Below are 12655 nucleotides of genomic sequence, written 5' to 3' on the forward strand. Positions count from 1 at the left end.
CTCTCTTGGGAACAGGCTTCTCGCCATCTGTAAGGCCAATGGCGTCCGAATAGAATAAATCAATTTCCCATTGGCATTGTATCAGTAAAAGATAAATAAAGATTTGTATAATTAAGGAATTATATGATATTTTCTTTTTTCCTTTCAAATGTATTTGTTTCAAGTTTCAATCCTGTATATAGGGAGTGGTATAGATGTATAAAAATGACTTGAGTCCGGACATGAATACCACAGCTTGGATAAATATAGGATATGCCTTTTTTTGTTATTTCTAAGGATGTTCACCAAGAGTTTATGGCGTGTCTATTTGGAAAAACAAACAGAATACTGCAAAAAAAAAAAAAAAAAAAAAAAAGAAGAGTCTTAGATTGATTGTACTTGTTTATTTCAGTCACTGCATGACAAAGAGTTATTTTTATTGGAAAGGCTTTTGGTTATGACGTCATGGAGAGCCTTCAAATGTTCTTTCTCTCTACTATTATACATATATTTGTATTTTTGTAGGCGTACAATTAATTTTAAAGGAAGTGTAGTTTCAAAATGTGTATAACATCCTCCCTCGTCTTAGTTGCTTCTTGAGGCCGTTAGAATGGAGTCAAAGGGAGCTCAGAAATCCGAAAAGGAAGAGGTTTGAGGCTATTTATTTAAATATCAAGGATTTAAAAAATATTTATATGTTATTTTTTCCTCGGATACAGAGCTCTTTAGAGCAGGTTGAGAATGGTCTAACCGCAATACATTTAGCACTAAACAGCCTTCCTATAACGAAATTAGAGTCTGGAGGTGGATGTCTAAGTCGAAGAAGCTCCAATAATTCAAGTATATCCTCACCTGGTCGTCGAAACTCTGGAGAAATCAATCTCCTTGAGCCTCTTCTATTTACTACTGAGATTCATCACGAGTCTGATGAGGATTTTTGTGACTATTATCGGAAAATATTTGATCGCATTGCCTATGAAGAACTGGCATATTCGGATGATGGAACTCCACGACGTCGAAATTCCCTTATTCCATTCCTGGATGATGCTATATGGAGCTGTGTAAGTGTTTTTTAAAAGTATCATAAAGTACGGTGACCCATTAGTCCTCTTTTTAAAAAAAATATAAATTCATGAAATGTCCAGTTGATTTTTAAGAACAACTGGTGCATGTTTAAAATCGACATAAAGTGAAAATAAGCTTTTCAATTAACTAAAGGAGAACATTTTTTAAAATTTTTATATAAAAGACACGCAAATCCAAAATGAAAGGTTAAATAAATGTTTTTTTTTTTAGAAGAACGGAGTAATTACTACAATGACATAAAATTCCAATTCAAAAGGTTATTTGTCATATATTCATGAAAAAAAAACACAATAGGTATATTAATGACTCAGAACTTTTTACTTCAGCTAATATTATGTCTGATTATTCCAAGTCACTAACATTCCATGCACTATCTTAAAGAAAGATTCTTATAACTAATATTCTACATATTTCTTGAGCTAGGATTTGAATCTAGATGATGCAAAATTCCCAACCTTTGGACATGCAAACTCTCCTGTGGAAATATGGAAGATTTTTTACGACTTTTACGAGAATTTCGAAACAAAAGTTAATTTCCATTGGCTATGGAAACATGATTTATCTGAGGCTACAACAGTTCCAGCCTGGAAGAAAATTGAGAGATCCAATCGACCCGTGGTGGACAGAGCACGAAAAGAAAGGAATGAGCATGTCAAAAGCCTCGTGGCATTTGTCAAATCCAAGGATAAACGAACCAACACACCCATTAACTTGAAAAAACAACTACGGAGAGGTTCACTACTAAAGGCTTTAAAATAGACAGATACAGGGGTGTCTGCAGGGTGCGGGATGAATGGGCTGTAACCCCCGCCCCAAATTAAGGACTTTTTGCTTCTTACTAGAAAAAATGAGTGTTTTTTTTTTCATTCGGGCAAATTATGCAGCAGAGCAAAAATTAAATATTTGAATTTTTTTCGAAAAAATTAATTTTTCTATGAATAGCTATGGAATTTTTGAAATTTTTCTCAAAAAATTTAATATTTGAAAAACATATTCAAAAAATGTATTAGTTGAATTTTTTTTTACAAAATATTTGATTTTTCAATTTTTTTTTCTCCAAAAATGTGGATAAATATGGATTTTGGAAACTTTTTTCCAAGAAATAAAATACTTGAAATTTAATTTTTGAAATGTTTTCCTAAAAAAATTAATTTTCAATGAATAGCTATAACTTATTGAAATTTTTATTCAAATAATTTTTGAAATGTTTTCCTAAAAAAATTAATTTTCAATGAATAGCTATAACTTATTGAAATTTTTATTCAAATAATTTTTAAAATTTGAAATTTAATTTTTTCAATTTATTTTCCAAAAATTTATAGTTGAATTTTTTTTCCAAAAAATTTAATTTTGAATTTTTTTTCCAAAAATGTAACTACTATGAATAGATATGAATTTTGTAAACTTTTTTCCAAGAAATGTAATTTTTGAAATTTATTTTCCGAAAAATTTAATCACAACAACCAAACCCTTCAAAATATAATTCTGCGTACGCCCCTGAGACATATATGAATGATTTTCTTTATTTTCTCTCTCCATCTTTTAAATATGCATAATGAATTGAGTTTAAAATATTTGTAAAAAATAAAAATGATAGATAATAAAAAATATCCCCCCACCCCCATTAAGATGCATAAAGCAGTCAGACATACCCTATTAAATGATGTAGACCAGGGGGCAGCAACCTATGGCACGTGTGTCACTGCTGGCCTGCAGAGGCATATTCTCTGGCACGCACAAATTAGAACATATTCCCGTAGTTTGTGTGCCCAATTATCATTATTGTTGATAATTGGGCACACTCATTAATAAGAAATGTTGAAGTTGGTACTCCATGTGTCAAAGGTTACCTTCCCCTGGTGTAGACAGAAGGGACAATAAAGAAGCTACAACATACCTGTAAGATGGGTCATAAAAACAGTCTGAAATAAAGGTATCTAAGTAATTAGTTATTCTTACATCAAAGCATTTAAAGTTTGACTCTCAATTATTTTTTTTGTATAAATATCATTATATCATTTTTTTTTTTAAATAGAACAGAGTTAATTTAAATTAACAAAAGTTTATGTAAATTCAGTCAAAAATAGGTCAATTAATTATATTTGTCTATAATAGATTTGTATATAATTGTCCGACACATCATTTTTTAATTATTTATTTTATAGCCTATATAAGTACTATTGAGTCATTTGTTTATAGAGGCTATAAATATAGATTTAATTTTTAGCTATAAGTAGTTATTAACTATATGTAGTAAATAATTGTTCTATGTATAAAAGAAAATATTTGGAATATAAGATATTTAACTAGATGAACAAGAAATGAAATGGATCCAAATCTATCTATTGCTAATAGATTCATAAGTTTTGAAAAATAATTTATGAACTCGTAACTGAGAACCAACGGTATAAACATCCTCTTACTGCAACGTTCCACTTATCTCTGAGGATATTGACTATTCACAAGTCTAATTAATGAACTAGCACGGCTAGTGGCTATCCTCTGCCCAACATAATAATTTAGACCTTAGAAGTGTTCAGGAATTGTGATTGTATGGGCAATGAAGTACGTTTGAAATTTGTGAAGTAAACTTATAAATTAGTTAATTTAATAAGTTTCAAAAAATAACAGTATTTCTATAATTTATAACCATTTAGAACAACACTTTATGAACACTCAATGCAAGCCTTAGATTATATATAAGTTTTATTTACATAAATTATAATAGTTTTTGTAGCCGGGGTCTGTACAAATTTTCCGAATCCTCACTCGGACTCGGCAAAAAATGGCATCGACTCTGAAACCCTGGTTAAGACCTTAATAAAATAGGATCTGAATTAATGTTCCTTTCTTACTGATTCCGAACAATGAATAACCCAACGTTATTACTAAAAGACTATGATTATTGTTATAATCAAAAGAGACTCGTCGTTACATATATTGTACCTTGCAACCTCTCATACAAAAAGAAGTTAAAAAAATAGACCTGAAATCCTTTGATAGTAAGGAAAAATTCTACCAACTATGGAATTATTACTCAATAATGGTTGATAATTGATTACATCTTAATAAGAAACAGGTTATAGCAAGCTTTCATCATTTGAGGTTTGGACTATCGACACCGTCATATAATTACTTTAATAAATAGGTCTATTATTATATATATATGTACAGGGTGCAGTTTTATAATTAAGAATTTTCGAGACTAGGACATAAACCTTTATATTTCTTAAATTAGTTGAGATATTTACAAATCCATTTATATACAAATGTAAGGACCCTCCATGAACTTAATCATTCAATCCAACCACCCTCAGCCTCAATCACGGCCTCCAACATGGTGCGGAACCTGATGAAGGCCTTGATCAGGCGATCTTTATTAATAATGTTCACATCCTCAATAATGGAGGCTCTCAGAGAAGCACAATTTTTCTCAACACGCTTGTTGGACTCCCTCCAAGACGTCTCACACGAAATATTCCAAAGGATTGTAATCCGAGGAACTAGGCGCCACATTTCCTTAGACCAGAACATTGTCCAAAAACCAATTTTGTAGGCAGGTCGATCTCTCTTCTTCCTTGCTGGTATTCCCATACCTCCTGACATGAGGTCTGAGGAGGACAAATGGAGAAAGTCGATGATCTCTTTGGGTGCAGGGCTTGCACGGAGGGCGACAATGATCGCTGCACGACGGTCGTACTCGGAGGACATTTTCAACGCTTCGAATATATAACTCATACAAAATTGTCTGCTGAATCTGATAAACTGGTTTTTAAAGCCTTACGACTAAGGGTTCCCAAGAACAACCGATCTAAAAAAATTCTTAATAGTAAAACCGCACCCTGTATATACCAAGCTAAATAGAAATGCAAGGTTAGGCCATCATGGAATCAGGCTTACTAGAATTTTCAATTTGATGTACCTTACCAACTGCTAGGCAAGACAGACAGATTTTGAAGCCATAGAGAATAACATTAGTACTCTAACAATTACAGTCTTGGAGGAAAAGATAAGGATACTCTTAGTAACAATTATTATCTAGGTCACTTTTTTATTTTGGGCAAACAGGGATATAGAAAGAGACAGAGGGACGAGAGGGGAATGGGGCAAACACAGCCTCTGAATCACCTTGGGGGCCAAAAAATATCCTAGGAACAGATTTGGTTATTTGGTTAAATATTTATGGTTATTTTATACGTCTTTTATCTGTTCGTATATTTTGGATTCCATGTTTGATAACACCAAAACACCTAGTGAGGCTAAGTCCGGAGTCCAGATTTTTGGGGGTATAGGAGGTTAAGTTATAAATCAAAAAATAACTGCCTTATTAAAAACCAACTATACGAATAAAGACGTTTTCTAAATTTATTCAAAATCAAAAAAAGTCATGGAAAAAAAAAAAAAAAAAAAAATCGGCCAAAATTGTAGTTTTGTTTATCTTCTAGTGTAAAAAAATTAATTGCCAATAGATTATTGGATTCGTAGATAAAATAAAGTTTGTAAAAATTGGTCTGGAGATTCGTTTGCATATAATTTTGACTCATAAAAATGGGTTTCAACTGAAATATCTGTCATTTTCCGAATAATTTTTCATTTTTTTCAACGAAGTTCAATTTTAAATTTTTAAAAAGAAATGCCACAAAGCGATGCATTTTGTACATAAAATTTTAAACCTTTAGATTTGATAGTATTTTCAATTTCCAGAACATTTAATTTAATAATTTTTGCAATATTTACAAAAATGTAGCAGTTATCGAGGATTATTTTTTCGACAACATTATTATCCTGAACTTTTTTGGTTTTGCATGTACGGTATTTTTTTAGTAGTTATGTGTTCCACTTTACAAGGTGGAAAATTAATACAAAACAAATTTTGGTGATTTTCTTCCAGAGTTTCGATTTATGCAATTTTTTATATGAAGTTTATAACACAATTTTTTTTAAATTAATAACAATGAATTTCATATAATATACAGGTGCTACCTAACGCTCGCCTAAGCGCAAGGGATCTAAATAATAAGAGAATTAGAATATATCATTGTCAATGTGATTTCCCGCTTCCTCCTTGGCCCGAACAACGCCGGGTTACCAATTACGTGTATTAGATATAACGTAAATTTTGTGATTAGCTATCTTATGATCTTCAACAGATAGGACTGGTCAGGGATCCGAAACCAAGGTACCCAGATACGATATAGGAATATTTGTATTATCTGAAATGATGCAACACCCGAACTGGCTTTGAGTACCCGAACTTTTACAGATCTTTCAAAAATCGGAGGGATTACTGGATATTAAATAGTAGATAAAATTGCTTAATCGTAGTTTTAAAAAAAGAAAAGATTATATCAAGGTTAATATATCAGTAAATTCATTCCCTGTAAAATTCATTCCTGGAAATTTCATTCCAACTTTGAAGAGGGATATTTAGTGACGTCATATGTTTATGTTTCTAAATTAAGTAGTAGTTTTGGTGTAGGGCTGTAGAGGGAAGTCTAGGCAGTCGTCACTGGAGATGAAATAGTTAATCCAGGCATTATTTTCTTCAATTTAAACACCATATAAATACCATAAATCATTCAAGCCCGTTTCCCATCCATCACTAATCATTTAATTTATAGAGTATAATTCCAATAGTTTCTTGAGGTTGGATTTGTCATATTTAGAGATCCCGGCTATAAATCTGCAGGTATTTTAAAATTTGCGACTCCAAATCATAGATAAATATATCTACTTTCTGTGTTCCAAACCGACTCCGTGAGTAAATAACTCATCAGCCCTAATGATTAATTCAGGGGAATTTGATGTACAAAAATGGAATAGTTCCTTAAAATACCATGTGATGTTGAGAAAAAATGTCAACTACGCGAAATATTATAATCTGAGGATTGTACAAAATTCATATGAGTTTACCAAGTATAAGTTATCATCAAAAATGATATGCATATAAGTCAATATTTTGAAACTTTCCATTACAAATATGGGATGAATACTATTTGAGAAGATTTGGGATGATTCTATTTGACTTTTGTAATGTTAAAATACATATATTAAAAATTAGATATAATTAACCTATTTATTTTGGATATGGATGACTCTAATTCACCATATTTAAGGAGTTATCCAGAAATCCCTTCCCAGATATTTATTATAACATACTCGTTCAATATAAATTATAATCGATCCCTAAATTCATCGTATACATAACCTACAAGAAGTCAATGTTTTGGCAATTTTTGTGATGCGATTAAGGAAATTAGATTAGAAAATATTCGAAATATTTATAGTATTTTATATCAATATGAAACAATCAGGCTAAGTATATATTTTAATTGAAAAATGTTTATATTTTAGTATGAAAGTTTCGATGATTAATAGAACTCATTATTACTTTGAAATGTCGCAAGTCCTAAAGGAATAAAGATTATATTTAAGCTTAAATCTCAAAAGATATACCAAATGAAATGAATTAGTAGCTCACAGATTGGAAATCAAATTCGAGCAAATTGATGTTTAATAGTGGCCTCTCCCTCGTGCATTTAGAATTATTCATTAATCTATATTAATTAAGCCAAGTTTGTCGTTTGTCAATTGGTCTGAGAAGGACTTTTGAGTATTTTTGCGAAATTCCTCATGTCGTTTTCTTTATTGTATCACACAACCTTTCTTCAAAAAAGAAACAGAAAAAAGGCCCCAAAATCATCTGGTAGTTGGCCAAATAAGTCAGTCGTACCAACCACTATTTATATCCTATATACTCGCAGATCCTCACTGTCATGTTATTTCTGGCCCATTTTTAAAATAAATTACATATTATTAAAATCTACGTAGTATTTTATTCGATACTGTATTATAATGTCCCTTAGTAAAATTTGATTTTCAGAGTAGTTATGAGTCGTTATAATATTATTTTGGCTATTTCTTCATAGAAATAATAAAATGGCAATATATATATTTTAAAAACGACGAGGGATCACACGAAATTATAATCATGTTCTATTGGAAACAGAGCATATGTATAGAATGAAATAGCCTTGACGTATCATAATATTAATATGTATATTAATAAGAACATATTTTGAACAAACAACAATGTAGTTTTATTAATTGAATATTGTGCGTGCATATAGCACTTGTATATAGTGGTCCCTGATGTATACAATATACATATTTTTGATATAAGAAATAATAATGTAATCGTATTAATGAAATATTGCAGGCGTGTGCTTGTATAAAAAAGCCCACTGTTTTAGCTTGCTTTTGTAATTAGTATCCTTTATATATTATTCTTGTGTATTTTCAGTAGCAGGAGCGGCAGAAGTATCCGCACAATATTTGTTTCTATAGCTTAAAAAAGTAATAAATAAGAAACTATCGTAAATTAAACATTATTTTTCTGATGCCGATTCCTGATTCCAATTAATCGTCCTATCATTAGTTTATATGTTCATTTTAGATACAAGAACTTTTTTGCATCCGTGAGAAAAACAACCAAAAACTACGTGATTTTTTTTTTGAAATCACGTAGTTTAGTGCAAGTTTTGGTTCCCCATTTAGTATATAGTTTGCATATTCCATAAAAGATATTATTTTGTCTAATTGTTTCAATTTCTAAGACTCATTCCATTTTTAAAGATTTGACGAATCGTATTCAAATGCAATTTGTGGATAAACTATAGACTGATACTATCTTCAAATACATTTAAATAATACGTCATAATTGTTTGTGTATTGTGTCAAACTTTTCCTTTTGTCAGTGTTGCAACATTTCCCTGTCTTCCCTACGTAAAAAAATAATTTGAAGCAAAGTTGGAGGGAGGAGAGAAAAAGTCAAAATACCTACATACATATGTTGTAGAGTACTTACTTAGGTGGGCATATTCCTTACTTCAACATATTACCGGGTGTTCCATGGAAATCAGAACACTTACTAATTAATGAAAGTGGAGTGATGGAAATTTATTCATATTTCGATATATTAAAGCATAAACAATTAGTTACAAAACAAACCAAACCTGAGCTCTCTAGCTTACGTACAAGTCGAGAAAATGACACTTGAACGTGATCAACAAATTTCCATTCAGCACTCCCGGCAATTGGGCGTCTTTAGGACATTTGTCAATGCCGTCAGCTAGTACCAAACGTTGGAGAAGAAGAATGGCTCTGTCAAAAAGGTCAAATTGGACCCGGAGTAGATAAAGAGAACAGCCTTGGCCAGAGAGCTACAAAAAATTGGGTGGAAAGAGCCTTGTGAGGATGGAGAGGTCACTTTTGACACCAGGAATGAAGTAAACTCATCTCCAGACTCCTTTGTTTTGTTTTGAACTCTTTTTTGACACTTTTGGCCCCTACAGCCCTGATGCCAACTCCTTCTAGTCAACCTTTGTTGTGCATGAATTGGAGAAGGCCGGCAGTGTCCAACATCCAAACACCCATGTCCTCAAAGCCACCGTCAGTCAGGACTGTGATGCCATGACAGAGGAGTACATCTGCAGCGAGTGACAGACCTTCCACTCCCTGGAAGCCATCATTCCCGCTAAGGGCGGCTACATTAATGATTAAGAGAACTCAGACACATATCTATTTACGATATTCCTTTTGTTAAAATTCTATTGTTAATTAATAAATTATATCAAAGTGGTCGGATTTTAATGGACCACTCTGTACATATCTACCTATAAATTATCCCTTAGAAATTGAAGAAGCTCTGACCTATAAAATCCTGCACAATAAGTTGTAGTATGTGGGTTAATAATATCCGTTATGAGCTACTATAACCCATCCATTTTGGCTATTATTTACTTATAAGAAAATTAAAATAATCAAATCATTAGATGTAGATCAGGTCCTGGATCCGGATTCTAATTACTACTTGGGGACAGTATAATTAAATTTGTATATTCCCAAAAGATACAAGGTCCTCAATTCTCCATCTAGCCTCCTCGTTTGATTATAGGTAATTTCTCCATTTTTTGGAGAAAAACAGCCCCTTCATTCTCCCCCCTGCGGAAGCCCCTGCTTAAGAAATGTTAGTTTTCGGAGCCTCTGCTGGATTTTGAGGCAATACACACTCTGCCTATAAGGTAGCTGGGACCAGGGTTGTGGGTTGTATCTAATATCATTTCCTGCGCCGGAATTTTCTTGTTTTAAACTGACCTTGTCTGAATAAGAACTGAGACTCAAACCGTTGGAATAAAATAACCGAGACTTGTACCGATAAAACCACTGAACCACTGTAACTGGATACATCCTTGTTCATAACCTGTGAACGATGTTCCCAATGTTATACTAATGATAATTAGTACAACATAAACATTAATTATGTTCTAAGTAATGACATTGGGTTATTTATTGTCTCAGAATTATAAAGATTCAAACCCAGGGCGATCGCAAGGGTGGCAGGAGAAGCTGTAGCCCCCCCCCCCCAAAAAAAATAATTGAGGAACTTATGATTTATCAAATTTTATCTTCAAAAAGTTTAACATTTTAAAAAATTGTATATTTTAAATTTTTTATTATCCGCTGTGGATTTTTGAATTTTTTTTTTTTTTGAAATTAATTTTTTCTGAACAGTTTTTGATATTTGAATTTTTATTCAAAAAAATTAAATTTTTTTAGTATATATTGATCTTTGAAAAATTTCCACAAAATGTATTATTTCGTGAAAATCTGTCGACTTTTCCGAAAATATTTAATATTTGAAACATTTTTGGAAAAAATTCCAGAACCCGAGTATATATAAGCCTGCTAACACCCCTGGAACTGATCCGTATACATAAAAATGTGGAGCCGTACAAGCCATGAATATTTGTAAATATGTTTCCTCCATGATAATTTTTTGACATCCTGTGGCTGGATATTATTGTTTCATTCATAGGTGAGCTTTCTAACTTATATAATATGTTCTACAAAATATGCAGTTTACGTACAAGTAATAAAGAAAATAGCCTTAAAAACTAGGTCTTTAACTACTGAGTAACAAGAAATACAGTGTGTCTCTGAGAATCGTAAACAAATTTACCCAAATGTAACTGTATTAAGATTCTCAAAAAGTACAAGTAGAAAGACCACTTTCAGGGGCTTTGGCAATGGGGTGGATAGAGGGGCTATATAATTTTTTTGAGGAAATTTAATATTTGATTGTTTTTACGGAAAAGTTTAATTTTATATAAATTACCATGTATTTTTGAAATTCCTTCAAGAAATGTAAAATTTCAAAAAATTTTGTTTGATTTTTTTTTTGAAGAAATGTATTATGAGGAATATATATGGATTTTAAATTTTTTTTAACTTTTTACATTTGGCTTCAAGACTTTCTCTCGAGGGCCTTGTTGTCATCTTTCACCTTTTTAATCTTAGTAATGGGATCCTTGGAACAGGGTACGATGTAGGATATCTCATTATAACTCCTTGCCCCTTCAAAATGCAGACGCTCGATTTCATTTGGCATCCATATCAGTTGTCCTTGGTCATTATTTAGTAAGTCAGTGAAATCTTTCAAAAGCTTCATTAACGATTTCCTGGGACACGCTGTACTTGAATACAGTGTCACGCATGAATTCTTCACAACGGCGGCCGCAGGATTATATATATATAATTATTCTTATTATTCTCGGTGTTTCGAATATTTTGAAGAAAAAAAAATTTAAAAATTAAAATTTTTTGTAATACAAATTTGAAAATTTATTTTTTTTGGAAAAAAAATTAGAAGAAATCCACAGTTATTCACAAAAAATTTAATTTTTTGTAAAAAAATATCAAAAATCCATAGCTTCAAACAAAAAATTAAATTTTTGGGAAAAATATTGAAATATTATTTTTTTTTTAATTTATAAAATCCAGAGCTGTTCGCAAACAATTAAATTTTTTGAAAAAATTACAAAAATTAAATTTTAATGACAAAATTTTTTGATATCAAATATAAAATTTTCGAAAACTCAGAGCTATTTAAAGAAAATCAATTGTATGGGAAAAATATCCATCGCCTGCAAACTCTTTACTTGATTTTTAAATGAGTCCGGCCCTGTGCTTACCTATTTCCATACACAAAATTAACTAATACTTGTACATAAATACAAAAAAAGTTAGGGAAAATATGAGACGACAAACTATGCGTGTTATCCTAGTTTTGCTATTTTTAAACATTACATAATACCCGGCATCTTGAAAAAGGAGTAACACAAGAAAGAATGAAGTTTACCGGGTGGAAATTTAATTATGACATATTTTTTTAATGAATGTTATTAAAACAATCTTTAAGATGAATAGCACTACTCTAAAGATCCGTAAATAATAACAACTATTTAATTTTATTGTTTTTGAGAGTTGAGTAAATAAAAAAGTTTTTAAATATTTTCTTCACGCATTTTCAAGATGTTGAAAAAAAACTGACATCAAATCTTAGGCGCCAATGCCAAAGTGTGCAAAATTTGTAAGAAATTATACTAGGGGCGTCTGCAGTATTATATATACCTTTATTTGTTTGAAAAGTTAAATGTTTTGGAAAAAATTTCAAAAATTAAATTTTTCCTTAAATAATTTCAGAATTCACAAAAAATGTTAAATCCTTTAGAAAAAATTTCAATAATCC

General features: G+C 31.1%; 1 protein-coding gene across 1 annotated transcript; it reads left to right on the forward strand.

The window, feature by feature from the left end:
• The first annotated feature begins 432 nt into the window (after window positions 1-432).
• On the forward strand, window positions 433-2689 carry LOC121123501 (dnaJ homolog subfamily C member 21). Its single transcript, XM_040718624.2, has 3 exons — window positions 433-628; window positions 699-1040; window positions 1489-2689. The coding sequence occupies exons 1-3, from the start codon at window positions 590-592 to the stop codon at window positions 1822-1824; spliced, it is 717 nt and encodes a 238-aa protein (XP_040574558.1). The 5' UTR covers window positions 433-589; the 3' UTR covers window positions 1825-2689.
• The last annotated feature ends 9966 nt before the right edge of the window (window positions 2690-12655 follow it).

Source organism: Lepeophtheirus salmonis, chromosome 8 (assembly GCF_016086655.4).
Source record: "Lepeophtheirus salmonis chromosome 8, UVic_Lsal_1.4, whole genome shotgun sequence".
Lineage (NCBI taxonomy): Eukaryota > Metazoa > Arthropoda > Copepoda > Siphonostomatoida > Caligidae > Lepeophtheirus > Lepeophtheirus salmonis.

What these genes read in the sequence shown, in the direction of transcription:
- LOC121123501 (XM_040718624.2), top strand. Translation starts at nt 590, where the DNA reads ATGGAGTCAAAGGGAGCTCAGAAATCCGAAAAGGAAGAG. An exon ending in AGAAATCCGAAAAGGAAGAG is followed by an intron (nt 629 to 698) that starts GTTTGAGGCTAT and finishes CCTCGGATACAG; the next exon opens with AGCTCTTTAGAGCAGGTTGA. An exon ending in ATGATGCTATATGGAGCTGT is followed by an intron (nt 1,041 to 1,488) that starts GTAAGTGTTTTT and finishes TTCTTGAGCTAG; the next exon opens with GATTTGAATCTAGATGATGC.